Source organism: Eulemur rufifrons, chromosome 12 (genome assembly GCF_041146395.1).
Source record: "Eulemur rufifrons isolate Redbay chromosome 12, OSU_ERuf_1, whole genome shotgun sequence".
NCBI classification, from domain to species: domain Eukaryota; kingdom Metazoa; phylum Chordata; class Mammalia; order Primates; family Lemuridae; genus Eulemur; species Eulemur rufifrons.
The window spans coordinates 1,371,392-1,388,039 of NC_090994.1; the positions used below are offsets into that span (position 1 = coordinate 1,371,392).

At 38.5% G+C, this 16,648-nt stretch overlaps 1 protein-coding gene across 1 annotated transcript in view; it reads right to left on the reverse strand.

Moving 5' to 3' along the window:
• CSMD1 (CUB and Sushi multiple domains 1) overlaps positions 1–16,648 on the reverse strand; it is a 1,254,382-nt gene that overhangs the window by 1,002,439 nt on the left and 235,295 nt on the right. The window contains exon 2 of the mRNA XM_069485062.1: positions 1,586–1,802. Within this exon, the coding sequence (XP_069341163.1) occupies positions 1,586–1,802 (217 nt within the window). The remainder of the gene's footprint in view (positions 1–1,585; positions 1,803–16,648) is intronic.

Genomic DNA, 16,648 nt, shown 5'->3' on the forward strand with positions numbered 1-16,648 from the left:
AATGTTAAGACAGATTTCTGGTATATGAAAGAGCTATAAGAAATAGAAATATTGAGAGAAAGAAAATGGAAATATTTTCAAGAGTACATACTTACCAGGCATTTTTTAATGGAAAGAGAAAGAATTGCTTTTAACATAGTCACACACATTGATGTTTCAGTAAAATAGATTTTTTTTTCTTGCCAAAACTACAGTTTTTTTAAAAAAAAAATTTCAGCTATCACAACCTATCACTATTCCCTAGTAGCATTAATAGTAAAAAAAAAAAAAACAAAAAAAAAAAACTAAAATTTAAAAGAGAAAGAATTATAACGAGCAATCTTACATCAAACTAGCAAGGACTGTATATATAGATACTTTGTTCAAACATCCAAATGCAGAACTACAATTATACCAGAAAATAAGTTTACCTGATTCAGAAAATAGATAACCATTCTGCAATATATAAAATAGAAAAATGTTTCTAAGAATAGACAACAGATATTGTAGATGACCCAGGAAAAACTATAAGATGTTTTGTATTTGAAAATGCATTAAAAAAATGCAAATAAAATACATTTAATATGTTAATAAAATATAGTTTATATTTCATATATTAACTATGCAGTTAATATATATTGATATAAATATTAAAACTAGATGTACAAATAAAATCATTTTTTGTAGTTAAGAGATTTTTTCTCATCCCACAAAATCGTGAATGAAATATATGAATTTTGTATGCATTACTGTTGTCATTATCAATAATATTTTATTTTTCTAATCTCTAAAGCCACTTTTGCCTACAGTCAATTTTTCTACATGCCTTCATATATTAAACAAACTTAATCTCTAATACAAAATTTTAAGGCCAGAAGAGAAAGGCGTGACTTGCCATATATGTATGGATTTAAATAAGTTCATAGATTAAGTTAAGAAAATCTGATTTCTTTGAAAGAGACATTCCTCTTTCTTTTGCCAAAGTGAAAAAAGGATGGATATAATTGTACAGGTACAATTATTTTTCCCTTGTTGACAAATGAAAAACCTAATTTAAAATCATTTCAGAAAATATTTTGCTTTATTCATGGTAAAAATTATAAGTCAAAAGAGAAACCTCATGATGAATAGAATATATCATGACTGTCTAAAGCAAAAATTCTCCAAAGAATGCAATATTCTCCAATGTTCTTCCCCCACCCACCTCCTATGTTCTTTTTACCGAATTTATTCTCTGACAATATAAAAGTTCCTTTTGTTATTGTCTGAATTGTACTCAAACATTTATCTTTGTATTTTCTCTTTCAAATCCATAGTTGAAAACAATGGTGTATTATAAATTTACTTAAATTACTTTGACAACACTGTTTTACAGATCTTGAACAATTTGATATCTGTAAATGAAGTCAACGATTGCTTTCAATAAGAACTTACATTTTTAAGCATGGGGGAAATGTGCACAATTTGACACAAATATACATTAATTTTTCTTTGTAGTAACTAAATTTTATTTTCTGATAATTTAAATATTAATTCCAATTAGATTTCAGAACCTTAGCACTCAACAGTGCTACCTAATCTATAAAATGAAGAACCGATACTTTACCTCACTTTTAGATTCCCTTGTTGGGGCTGTCCGTCGTACACTGATAAAATATCAAAATCTTCCTCAAGAGCAAAGGTGTGAAATGACAATTGTATCCTATTGCGTTCCCCCGTTATAATGATCCAGGTGCAGTTAGCGTAGTTCGGATAACCGTGAGGAAAGCCTGGGCTCTCAATGGTGCCGTTGGGACCCTGGACTAAGCCTCCACAGTTTTGACCTAGAAAAGAAAACACAAGAAAACCCAGCATATTATTTTGGCCATCTTTAGTCTGTGTTTTTAAAAATTTTCTAACCATTTTGGTCAATTCTTGTAATGACTTGTTTTGTGATTCTCACACACAGATATTGAGTAACAAACGGTAACAGTGTTCTTCAGTGCTAAAAGCTAGGGAAAGAACAACAACAACAAAAGATGACAAGGAAAGGAAAATATAACAAATCTGGGAACTCATATTAGAAATCTGGGGAAATATATTACTGACATTTTCCAATAGTCTCATCATTATCAGACTTCAATATGCGGGGGACACATTTGGTGCCAGCTATCTGCGTATTATCATGCTGAAAACACTCGGTCCGTAAGTTCCTCGTTGGGGGAAATGAGGTTACAGATAAACATTATTCAACTCTGCACATACTAATGCACATGTATTAATACAGCCGAGCGACTGCCATGTGTGTCAGTAGGAGAAGCTAGGAAAAATCACGGGCAATATGCTAACTACTGATTTGCACCTTTGCTGGCGGAAGTCCTACTGTGTAGAATAACATGAGGCCACATGGAGCTTATCCAGTGGAAAATAAAAGCCATTAAACAAGTAAATTATGCTCAAATGAAAGAGCAGCTCAGCAAAACGAGAGGACACCCTCCGTGTCAGGGTCCTTCTATTTCCCTAGGCAGGACCTTCTGGCTAGAGGAGAAGGAAAGTTCATGTCCAAATGATGGAAAAAACAAAGAAAAGGCTCCCAGTTAAAAGGAGCAAGAAGTGTTTTGGCCTTCCCTAAGCAGCTTGGCAGGACACCCCACACTTTACTCACGCCTCTGGTCCTAACCTCCCTTGACAGGTGGAATTAGACTGCCCTCCGCGCGTCAGATCGACACACTGCTGGGGACACGATGGCAGTGAAGGGTGACGGAGCACATGCAGCCACCGCTGGCACTAAGCGGGGTCCCAGGGACTAGTTCCATTCTCCTCTGCTCCCAAGATTTTGTGTTATCCATTCTCAAATCGGCTTCTCTGGCCACGTTCAGACCTCCAGAGTAGTTCCAGAGAACAGGCCCCTTGAGCAAACCACAGTTCCCAGGCTTCCTACAAGGGTAATCACTGAAAGGACAGCTTCCGGGAGGTTAGTTACAGCCACACCCCTGACCACAGTTCTACTTCTGCCTCTGGACACACTGAAACCCCTCCCTTCTCACTCTCACCAGTGTATCTCCTTCCTGCCAACTCCCGATTTTGCATCCACCTACCTTGGCTCGGTGATTCCCTGTTTACCTGTTTGGTCCATGCCCCCTCCCTACATAACTACGTCCCACCCGTGAGCTTTCTGTGCCCTGTTAACTCGGTCCCTGTGGTTGTTTAATTTACTTCTCTGCGCAGTCACCTCCGACAGTCTGCCTGCCTCTCTATGTGCGCATCCATCAGCCTGAACGAGAGAGGACGGAGATGGAGATCAGGCAGACACCTCGTCCTAACTGTGCGCTGATGAACACACTGTAATCGTTTCAACGGTAAATATTACCATCCTGTGAGAACAGAGTAACTCCTCTCAAATCTTTCATTTGTCTGAAATGAGCTGTTAAGCAAGCTCCTGAAAACTGTCCGCAAGGGTTTCATTCCTTCCTAACCAGACCATTCCTCACCAACGTGTTTTAAATTTATTTGAATGTTTTGACGCTAAATATATGAAGAAAGTTTTAAAGGGAACTGGGTGTGTTCAGATTATCTCATGTACCATAATTATTTGAACACAAGTATTATCCCAGCTTTTACTGCTGAACTGCAAACAAAATTATTTTCAACTACATTTCATACTTAAAAAACATTATTTTACAATAGGTCTCAGTGAGCTCAAATCTTCTACAGTAATATTATCAAATGTATTGTATGTGGGAATTGGCTACATCTTAATGAAAAATATTTAATGAAAGGGATTTATGAGTTTAAAACCAGAGAACTTATAAGCAGCCCATTTTTCCACTAAATTTAAGTCTAACCATGACACTGTAACAAGTAGATATTAAAGCTGTGGAGTTTTGAAAGGTCTTTAAAGAAAATAGCTTTTCTGGTTTATCTAGTAATTCTGCCTTCACAGTAAATCAAAAAAAGGAAGACTTGATCATAAATTGGAGAAAAGAGAAATAAATTCAACAGAAAAAAATGTCAGCTAGAAGGTCGTTACCATTATAGATCCAATATGTTGAACTAGATTAGCAGACGTTAAGATTTCTCCAGGGAGTAACATTTAGGCCTCCTTTGAGGTACCAATCAGTGCAGTGCATGACGCAGAGTGAGACATCTGATCAGGACCTTCCGTGATCAGGAAGGTCACGGGTCTTCCACAGGCCCTGACAGAAACTTTTGAACACTTCCAAAAGTTCTTCTCATCCTTGACTGTCCATTGTAACCAACAGAGAAGGTTTTACAGTTATCTATACCTAAAATAGATTCTGATTTATTTGGTCTGCTATGTAATAATACATCTTACCATAAAGCTACAGTAATTAAGACAGTATTTGAATGGTTCAGGCCTAAATATCCAATGTAACAGAATCAAAAGCCTAAAGCTCACAAAAATATAGACACTAGATTTATGAGAACGTGGTACTTTCTCTTTTCCCTGGGGCTTATACCTTCATCAGGACTTGCCTTCTACAGAATACTCACAAAGATTGCATCAATTTTTTTTTAATAATGTACATCTAAGCTTGAGTTAAATGCTGTCCTTAAATACAGCTTCAAATAAGATTATTTTAACTAGAAGAAAATTTAATGGACAAACTTTTAAATACATAAACATAATTGTATTTTAACATGTTGCTTAAATGAATCTCCTGTAAGTCCATTTGTAAGTTATATTTCCTCAGGGCAATAAAGTAATCTGCAGTTTCACTGATAATTTTAATATCTTACTTAAGAGTGAGTTGTTACTTTACAGGGATTGAAAATTCAATTATTACTGAAAGAAAATGTCTAATGGTCTTGTATCTTCAAGTACTGATGATGGAAGTTATCTTGAAATGAAACATCAACATCAATGGAAAAAATATATATGTATCTCTACATTTTTCCCACTGATATTGATGTGTTTTCATTTTATATACACATATACAACTTGTATGCATACCAAAATATACATTGAAGAGAAACATACACCTAATATTGTGGCACATGGATAAGTATTTGGTGCCATAATTTAAACAAAGTACTATCAGAAAATTTGAATGCATACCATAATTTTAAGGAATTGGTATCTAAGTCATCTAGCAATTAAGTTATAACATATGAAACACTTGATTCATACCTTAAGTAATCAACAGGATGTTAGATATAGTGGACTCATAGAGAGTTAATTTTGCGTGGATTTCCACCTAATTGATAAGAACTCAATACCACAACTTTAAATACAGAGAATTCCAGTTATTTTAATCCTGCCTTATAGTTTTGGAGTGAGGTACATGTTTTCAAAATCTATTTTCACATATAATCTTAGTTGATCATCAAAGCAACCTCACATCCCAATTTTATAGAATGCAAATGCAGGTGGAAATGAAGTCAGTTGTCTGAATTCTCCCAGAAATGAAGCAGGGTCTTCTGACACCCAGAACTAGTGCTGTGCTGTCCCTCCACATCCTAGCTGCGTCACTGTGGATGAAAACGTTGGGAAATACAATACATTGTATGCCTCAAAGTATGCTCATCAAATCTTAATGGATATCAGAATAAATAGCTTAGGTTGCAAAATAAAATACTGACTAAATACAGACTGGAAACTTGAGATATTTAGGGACCCTAACTTTAGCCCATCTTTAAAAGGAATTTATCCTCACTGCAGAAAAAATGTATAAAGTAGCATTTAGAAACATAAAAATCACTCACAGTCTCATTCCTGAAGATAATTGTTACTATAATCTTACTGAACACTTTTCTGATCTACTCTTAAAGGTGCTATATCACCTCGTGTTTTATAGGTGAGCACTTTGGTTTTGGATTAAATACTTGCCAGTGCTACAGACTGAACTGAAGTAGGATGTGTCTGGCTTTGGAGATGATCTAGGCTTCCTGCAGGTGCTTCTCTCTATCCTGAGGGGCCTACAGGAAGAATCCCCTGGTGAGCAGCAGAAGTGATGATGGTTTGACAGCAGGACCCCTCCTGTAGGCTGCAAAACCTATTCCAGTAAAGGTCAGGCTCACTGTGACCGAGAACAATTCCCTACTTTGAAAGTCAGTCTTAGAGATGCTCGGCGGAGGAGACTGCCTGGTGCCCTCACCGTTTCTGAGACGAACCAACCTCTCTGCCCCGATGGTTCCCCACACATGAACCGTACCTCTCCAGAGCTCCTGCTCTTGCTGTGATGTATCATAGAAGCACATACCTGTCATTTCCTAGAATAAGGTAGTTCCTGTAATGATTCATCTGTGATTCATCCTAATTCATTGTAAGCATTTGATGAGTGAACACATACAGGAACAAACACCTTCCTAGATTTCACCCATGGATGGCATGGCTTTTTCTCCCAATTCTGGGCTCAGTGACCACTCTTAGAGAGCAGCAGAGGTGGGTTTAATATTTAAACTCACGTGTAAAGCACTTAGAATGTATGATTACATCTAATTCTTGCACAGCTTTTGAAGTAGAAAGTAGCTTGGCCTTTGCTTTGCTAACTGTTATAGTACCTATTCAGACGAGATTTTATAGTAAGGGAAAGTCTTTGCTATGCAAAACCCCTTTCTAAGAGCAAATATTTGGCCATCAGGGATGTGGGGAAATGATGCGCTGTACTGAATTCTACCAACAAGGAAACAAGCCACATGACAAATGATGGACAGGGCTGGAGATGCTAAAATTTGGGAATGTAAGATCATCTCCAATTATGTGGCCTGGCATAATTTTAAAGAGTAAATAGATTTGGGTGTAAAATAGACTGGGAACAGAAGCTACATTATCACCACAAGAGCATCAACACTGAAAGTAGACAGATATCAAAAATGGCCTTTATGGTTTATATCCTGTTTGCAATCCACCCAGATTGCCACATGGGATTGTTTTTAAAACACAATTCAGAGGAGAAAAAAAACTTAAATATTTATTACACTTAGTGGAAGTCTCCTTTCATTTCCTAGATCCATTCTGTGAAAATGATGATTTATGGTTTTCATGTCTATGTAAATTACCATGCAAATAAAAATTAATTTAATTACTTTAGTACGTTCAGATTTTTGACCTCCAAAGCTTCTTCTATTTTGACCTTTTTGTGGTCAGACTATATACTGTATCTCTGTAGGCTTTCTGCAAGACTAAAAATTGCCTACTTCTATTGGATGTAACTGTGTAGCAACTCACAAGTAAAAGAAAATGGTACACTGTGATCTTCAATGATTTTTTCATTTTCTTTAATGACAAAGGAATATGACAGACTTTTAAATGGCTCCAGAATTTCAAATATCAAGGGGTCTCAAATTTCAGTGATGGAGGTAGAAGTTTCCCTGATCAGATAAGTACTTTCTGAAGGGGTAAACAAATCAAATATGCATTAAACTCTGCATTATATTCTATCTATCTGGGCTATTTCAGGGTCTGCATTACTTGGAAAATGATTAATTGTAGAGGAACCATGACTCAAAATGCCCTTCTCCTAGGACTTTGATGAAGGGTTTTCAAAATTGAAGTCTTCAGGCATTTTGCAGGAACAACATGCCCCGAAGGAAGCTTTAAAAGTGCTCTATTTCTCAGTGCCAGAAGCAGCCGATAACAGTGACTGTGGCCAAGGCCTTAGGGTACTTGGTCGGGTTTTAATCCCAAGCACTTAGGGGAGATTACTCAGTACAGGAGCAAAGAGGAAGAATGAGAAAGCCAGAGGCGTGTGAGCCCGAAATAGAACCAAGGAACCCACTTTTCTCTGCTCACAACTCGGCCCACAAGCAAGGCCAATTAGGTAGCTCTTATCCTGGGATCGAGACACGGGGACCCGATTTCTATCACTCACAAAAGAAAACGGACGTTTTCCCTGGTCTGTGTAAATACAAAGAGTACAATCTTTCTTCATTCCACCGAAGTTTGTTCTCATAACTACCTGCAGGTTTGGTCTGCTTAACTTCTCTCCCTTCCTTGAATATATCGAGCCTGCCCCTGCCGCAGGGCCTTGGCACGTGCTCATCTAGCTGCACAGAACGCTCTCTGTCTAAGTTTTCCCCTATCTCACATGTCCTCAGGTCACGGCGCGGGTTGCTCTTTCCAGACACTCACATCTGCATCAGCAACCCACCTCCAGAATTCCTCATGACGGTATACTCGGTTTTGTTTCCTTGTAGCATTTATAACTTTGTGAAAATATCCTATTACTTGTTTATTCGTTGCTTACCCATTTCTGAAACTAATATGTAAACCTTCCAAGGGTGAAGATACTGTTTGTCTAGTTTGTGTCCCCATTTCTAAGACAGTCTCTGGAACTCAATATTCAATGCTTGAAGCTTGTGAGTGCATTGGGGTGTATGGGTGGGAGGTAGTGGTGGTAACAAATTAAATCCATATACACACCCATATGGAAAGGATGGAAAACAGTGGTACTTAAAGCAACATTAAACATATATTCTCCCCAGGTGGTTATTTAAAACATGCAGAATGCAGGTATTGTCATTTTGATTCCAAAAACTGGGATCCTATAATCTCTGTCCTGTTTAGCACCTGGACTGTTGACAGCTCCTTAGATTAATTTAAGTATGCCCTGCTTTATTTGAAGCTAATTTTTCTCCTACATGCTGCTCCTATGTACATTGGCACCTCTGCCTTTTTATTCTAGAAAAGGGTCATAATTTAGGGCAGTGCAAGGCTGCAACGAGTCAGATCTGGAACTCAGTGGATACATCAACATTGTTTCCTTTGCCGTTGCACCCAGGGGAGGGAGCTTTTGTTAACTCCAGTACTGTGTGTTTTCACCTACTGAGGAATTGTTGCATTAACGGTAATAAAGCCATTCAGCATCTACCCACTCTGAAGAAACAAATTGTCAAGACTGCAGGGATAGTGCAGGGGCATAAGAACGAAAGCAAAACAAATCAAAACACGGCTTTGGATCAAACAAAACTAAATGTGAATTCAGAACTGCAGAGATGTGGAAACCACCTAAGCGCACATCAATACAGGAGTGGATTAATAAAACGTGGTGTATGTATACACTCAACCATAAAAAACAGTGGTGATCTAGCACCTCTTATGTTATCCTGGATAGAGTTGCAGCCTATCCTTTGAAGTATCACAAGAATGGAAAAACAAGCACCGCATGTATTCGCCATCAAATTGGTACTAACCGATCAACACTTAGGTGCTCACATGGGAGTAATATTCATCAGGTGCCGGGCAGGTGTGGGTGGGGTGGGGATGTGTAAACTCACAACTGATGGGTGCGGAGCCCACTGGATGGGGGAAGGGCAGGCTTATAGCTCTGGCTTGGGGGAGGCAAAGGCATTATATGTAAATCAAAATGTTTGCACCCCCATAATGTTCTGAAGTAAAAAAGTTGTTAAAATGGTGAATTTTGTGATATATATTTTACTACAATAAAAAATAAAGATGTAAAAAAAGAAAATAAAAAACTAAAATGGGACCGATTTCCAGCATGGAGCACGGAGCATTGAACCAGTCACTTCATGGGCATCAGCGTCACTTTCCACAGATGTGGAACGAGGAGGATGCCCACTGGAGATAAAGCACGTTGCACAGAAGTAGAAGCTGGAAAGAAAAAACAAAAAGATTGCTACTATTGTTTTTAGAAAGGAATAGTTCGCTACAGGGCCTCCTGACTGTAAGAGAAGTTTCCATGTCCAATGATGAGTGAGACCCGCCCCTTCCTGGGCTCTGTCCTATTGTACTTTAGGTGCCGGGACGACACCGCACCCAAGAGGATGCCTTCATGGACACCTCATGGCTGCTGCTGCTCACCCCGTGTGCCCTCTCAGCTCACACTACGGTACCAAAAACACTAGAATTGCAACAGCCAAGTGATGCGATGTGGAGATGTTGAGTGATGAAGTTGGTTGTATACCTAAACAAATTAAAACCAAACAAAAAAGCACGATTTGTCCACTCTTCGCAAATCCCACACTGATGTTTTTGAAACAAATGACTTTTTCCCTGAAACAAGAGACCATCTAAATTCAAGTCTTTTCCTTCAGGGACTTCAAATCTATGTTTCAATACTACAAACTATCCTGAAGTCAACTCTACTTTTCTCATAGAAACACACCATACGTTGCCAATGAAAATGATTCTCTTCCTCCCTACACTGTAGAACTAACATTTTAAGTCGTGTCAGGTATTTCTTTATGCTTAAACGAAATTTCTAGTGATGAAACACATCATTTGGGATCAGCAGGATGGAGCTGTTTCACAAATTTGAAATCGTGGTATGTGATACTCCTGCTTTAATACAGGAGAAGCCAAAAACAGCTCCAGTCTCAAGACAGTGGCCATAGAGAGATGTAACATTAATTTCCCTAAGTAGAACATTTAAAATTTAAGATGTTAATTGGTGTAGTTTAATCACAATGCTATAGGATCAATTCAGTGCTACTCACTAAAAAACGTAAAATAAAACTACCACTTGAGTGTTCCTGGGTATTTACCAGACCCATCAGCCATGCACAAATTCTTTCCACACAGATGTATTATTGCTACGTTTCTGTCTTTCTCCAACTATAGACGATGATTTCTAAAAACAAGACACATTTCAAAATTTCCGTACTATGCTCTATTTTAATAGTTAGTGGAGTTTGCCCCCAAAGAGAAATTGAAATGTTAAAAAGTCATACCAACAGCCCCTGGCTCTATTCACACATAAGAGTCTTGAAGCTAATGCGGACTCTCTGAGAGAGGAGTAAGGAGAACTAAGGAGCTCTTTTAGTTGCTGTGAAACATTTTACAGATTTGGAAACTGAAACTATGAAAAAATCGTAAACAGATTTTTTTTTTAGCCACATCAAAGTTAGCAAATACATTTTAAAAATGAGAAATAAACATGCAATCAATTTCTGCCCCTGATGGGATGTGGACCCAACTCATAGGACTAACAGCCAAGGCATCACCAAGATTCTCCTGCAGGCCATCCGAAAGGTGGGGCCGAGAGGGCAGAGAAGTCAAAATTCTAGGGAATGTTCTCTGGGCTTCATGTGAAAGAATTGATCTCCAACAGACTGCACTGAAATTTACAAAAAAAAAAAAAGCATAAACAGGTCTGTTTGCATCTGTCTTTTTGGACAAATAAGCCAATGGGCCATACGAGATTCCCACAGCATTTCAGGTTTCAGTTTAATGTCTCTCCTGTTCCCATTTCCCCAAATGCGAATCACCTTGGAGAGGATGCTGCGGTCTGGATTCTCCACGGCCTACAGGAGGGTCTCAGTCACCAACTGACCCCTCCTGGTGCACTGGCCACTGGACTTAGAAATGCATCAACATGCCTCTCTCTCTCTCTCTCTCTCTCTCTCACACACACACACACACACACACACACACATTAGCCTGCTTCCCCCACATTTTAGGGAAATGATATTATGATTTATATTTGGGGTGTCTATCTGGACCAAAAAAAAACATGATTTTTGCACAGCGGCTACACAAATTAAACTCTGATGCATGTCACCATGTACATGGCTGACTGCACAGACCACCATGTTTCATTGTTTAGATTTTTGAGATTTACATTTGTGCTTTTCCTCAGCGTCTCTGTGCATTCAGGCAGAGAATTCATGGCGATAAGGGCTCTCCAACAGCCTCCATTAACTGGAGATGAGATACCCCCACACCGGCTGCTGGCACTTAGCCTATTAAGTGCTTCTTGTCTGGCAATTGGGAATTTATGGAGGGCGGGGAGGTATGCACATTCACCACGGTAACATCGTAAGTGATAAGAATATGCTTCCACGTACACCCACATCAATTTCGGTCAGCAATGAATCTGGCACTTCCTGAGTACGTGCATCTAGTATCCCGAAACCCTAGAGCGTCAGGTTCCACAAACATTACACTGTTGCTACATCCTTCTCCCCCAACTCCTCTTGCAGGCTTCAACTTCTGTGTCTGCCAGAATACTTGAATCATCATTGTTAATGCACCTGCCATTATTTGATGTAATCTTTGCATACAGATATAAATAGCTCTTGACCGGAAACTAAATGAGGGCAGATAATCTTCACCATAGCATCTACCGCTACATTCCAAGTGCCAAGGACAGTGCACGGCACATATTAAGTATCTGCTGTATGGAAGCAGAGCAACTGGACGGGCTGCTGTATTGGATACAGAATCATTATTACTAACTATAATAATAATTGTTAACATTTATAGAATACCTACTATAAAGCAAATGCTTTCCATACTTTCTCTGATCCTTAGATCTTGAAAGACAGACAACATCATTCCTACCTTACTGATGAGGAAACTAAAGAGCTTAAATGGTTTCTCCAAAGTCACACACACACAGCAGAGGAACCTGGGAGTGTAGACCAATGTTAGTAAGACTTCAAAACCTGTGCTCATTCTATAGGCCACAACTTAGAAATCATGTAGGTTTTTTTTTTTCCCCCCCTGGGGGGAAAAAGCCATTTGAGAAAGTAATGAAGGTGTTTCTCTTTATAGTTTTATTCCTTAAATTACTATTTTGACCCAATGTTACTATATGAATCATGCCTTTAAAAATGAAAAGAGTTTGGATTTTAATATTTTAGGTGTATGATCAGGGGCACCATGTGCTGATGCACAGGTTGTGCACTGTACAACTCCATGGGGTATCATTCCCCAAAACACAGCTGCCTTGAACATAAGATTGTGGAGAACTTGACTGATACCAGAATTTATATCTGGGATGACATAGCTTTATATTTGAACATGCAGAAGACACTAAGTAGCCACGAAAATATCAATGGAATCAATAGTTCTATTTATGGATTTGCTGCTGTAATTGATCTTTAGCTAAATATCTACATCCATTTTCATGGCCTTTCAACTTTTAACTTACTCCTAAGCTGTGGGCAAGAAATCAAAGCCCTGGCTTCTGCCTCTTATGTTATCTTGGTTTAAGTGATATTTCTGAAGAAATAACGCACGATATCTTGAAATTCCATGGAGGATTAGGACCTGTTGTATAAACCGTTTTGGCAAAAGGAACTGATGCTCTTTGAAGTCTGTGGCCTTGAATTAAAAAAAAAAAAATGCAGTCTGTACTGTGTATGCTTTTATTTTACTGATTTCTCATTAGAGCTAAAGGGTTTTCTTTTATCTCTTTAAGCACAGTCATTCAATTTCATCTAGATTCTGTTCTTCATTGTTTTACCCAAGTACAGATTTCAAGGCTGTAGGGTTGAAATAAGACCAAAGAGAAAAATAGCTTGTTGCCTAGCTAAAGAGTATAAACAGAAGCAGTGATCTGTTTTGTAGGAAAACACTAATTTTGTTTGCCTTGCTTTGAAGCATTTCAAGTGAACCAGAAGCTCACACTCACAACTTAGGCGTTTATAACAAGAAGAAATACGGACACAGAGACAAGGGACCATTTGCAATGTTAACTGATCAAATATGTACAAAGAATCAAAACTTTTAGATCTACTGGCCATGTCTCAGGAAATTATAACATGATGCTAAGGGACAGGAAGTACAAAAGCTGAAGTGAAAATGAGTACTTACTTTCAACTGAGAAAAAAAAAAAATCAAACTAATATACAAAATTCCATAACATCAAATGTCTGTAAGTTTAAGAATGTCCTATAACTGATATAGAAGAGAGCAGTTTGATAAATAATAAAAAATGGATAATTATCAGGAGTTAAAGATCGGTATTTCCAGAAAAAAAAAAAGTTGTTAAAACCACCCTCTACTGGGGTCTTGAATATTCAAATAGCTCAGCTCTTGGACAACGGCTGCCTCAACTGCTGTGCTATGTCTCGGAGCAATCATCAGTTCTAGTTTTTCTCCTGTAGCTTGGTTATTGTAATTTGGTCGGGGTTGCTGAACAAATACAAATAGGTCAGAGAGACAAATTAAAACTTAGGGGTGTCTTTACTCGGAGTCATACTCATAAGTAAGGACTAAAGTACTTGCTATCTGCTTCTCAATACCCAGCTTCAAAACGAAGTCCACATGGTTAACCTCCTCCTAAGATTCTTACATATCTTCTGTGAAAATTCTCACTACCCTAATGTCTGCCAAGTGGATGACAACCTTCTGTTATTATTTCAAGGTGGCACTTAAATTAATGCATCTCTTTTATAATTAAACACACATGCCTACTACCCCTTTGTACCATTTAATAGGCAAGGTGTATGTTTATGGGAGGGGGTCACTTAATTTGATTTACTGAACAAAATAGAGACCTCATTGAAATTAAAGGAATTCTATTTTATCAAGTACCCTGGACTGCAAGTTAGGGACATTAGGTTATTTTTCATGTGCTGTACTATTTAGAGACCTGATAGTGTGGAATTTAACTCAACTCTCTGGGTCTGGCTCCCTGAAGTATAAGGAAAAGAGACTCAATTAAAAAAATCTCTAAGTCTCAAGTTTCCTCTGAGATATAAATGAGCCATGGTTGAATCGGGAAGAACTTGAATTGTCAATTCTCTGACATCATTTTTTCAATTAAATTAATAATAAAGGAGATTAGGAGAGACAAGGGAAGAAGCGATAAATTCTATTCCCAATTATACAGAATTAAGAGATGGCATTAATAGGAATCTTCCAAAGAGCCGCATAAATCTAAGGAGGGGATTGGGGAAAATGATATAAGGCAATAAATCCAAGTCTCATTTATGTTCGGAGACCAGGAATAATCGAGAAAAGACATTGGACAATCCTTGGTAGTCTCGTTTATTAACATCAGCGAAGGTCTTCTGAAACAAACATGAGACTTCTCTTCTGACTTTTTGTTCCTTTCTTTCTGCTTTGGAGGAAGTGGGAAGTGCCGTTAAAAGGGACAAGCAAGGCAAGAGAAGCAGAGAAGGAAGATGCCTAGTTGGCCAAGGCAGATTCGCCCCAGATTTATTTAGCAGGGCAATGCCAAGTGCAGCGGTAGGTCTAGAGGACTTGTTTACAAGAGACAGAGCTCCTTGTCTGTTTCCTGGCCACAAACTCAACCTGTTTAAAATGTCCCAAAGTAGACTCTTTGGTGATTAGTGACCTAACTGGTAATAACAAGAGACTATTGTTAGATATTAAAGTAAATGACTTTTCATCTGCAAAACTTTGTTCATATAAAGGGATGGTTTGATCCACAGACTACCAAGTAACTGAATGAAGATGACAGTCACTAAGCCCAAGTAAATTAAAAGTCTCTCTTTAAGTAGACTGTTAAGTAGATTGATGGCCATTCATTTCTGCTGTGGTATAAACATGTGAAGTGGAGTTCCTTTTTCCTGTTATTGAAAATTCTGGTGTTGTGGGTTAATTCACAATAGTAGTTTCTCTGTCACCATATGGATGCACATCACGTGATTTTCCTCTCTAGGCTAAAATCTGAGTTTTAAAATGAAGCGAAGACTTACAGGCATCAGACCTCGTAAAACAGATTTTAGAAATCCATGCTCACCATCGTTTCTACTTGTTTCAAAATAGAAAGTTTTCTTTGTGATTTATGATAGGCATTAAAATATTCCCAGATAACAGCTCAGTGCCAGCAGTCGACTGCAGGGGTTCCCGATCTCAGTGTGATACTCGGGTAAGTTAAGTTGCCCTGGGCTGAAAATAATCGTCACACAAATGGCAAAAAGGAAACATCGGAGGAAAATCTATATTCAAACACATTTCCTTGGAACTCCAAAGCACACTAAATATCGTTTTGAATGTGAATGGAGGCATTTGCAAATAACTGATCTTTATCAAGTGTCAGCTTTCAGGATCTTGAAGACTACATTATTTTGCATAACACCATTCATGCAAAATATCTCAGTAGCCACCTTTCACCAATGTATAATATCACGGAGAATATTTTAGGATTGGGCCAGTTCCATTTTCTCATGATTAGGGTACTTACGTTCAAGTTTAAGGTTGGTTGTCAACATGAATTGACTACAGTCGTCCAAGTTAAAAAAATAAATTCTATATGCCCCATAAATATGTCTTGGTAACTTTTTTTTTCTTTTCCTGTGCCAACCGGGCCAATCTTACACTACATGTACTTGGTGCATTTTCTATTTGTCTGTTGCCTATCTGTTGTCTCATCTTTGAGCTCCTCCTCTGGCTAGTCTGAACCTAGGAGTCTCAACATTCCTTGTATCTTTCTCAGGAGTTTAGTTCAGACAAATCTCAAAGGACTGTGGACTCACACGGGGAGGACACAAATGGTTCTGAGATGTTTTGCCCCTATGCGGTGGTGACTCCAGTGTAACCCCCTGGTCTCTCTCCACCCTTCTCATGCAACTCCATTCCAAGGCAAGGAGAGTAAATTACTTGCTTGGTGAGTCTGGGAGGGGAAAGGAGACCTTTGGAGGTGGATCCTCCCTTTCTCTCCTCTGGGTGTGAAGCACCTCCAGGCAGTAAGCATAGTTCTGTGCTTGTCTAAGGGCAGGGTGGAGTTTATTGGGGAAGGGAGAGAAGGATGTTGGTCTAATTTAAAACTTTCATATGAGGACATCCACATGCCTGTAGATACCAGCTACGGTGTTTGACATTAGCTTAGTCTGTAATAAGGTTTGTCTCGTGTTTGTTAGAGGTAGCCTCATATCTGTGCCTTATCGTTCAGTGTGTTTGGAACTTAGGTAAGGAGGAAGTTACTAAGGTTAACGTAGGTAAAGGAGCCCCATCTGTATACACAAGCAGATAACTTCGGAAAATAATCGTCTTTGATTGGCCAAACCG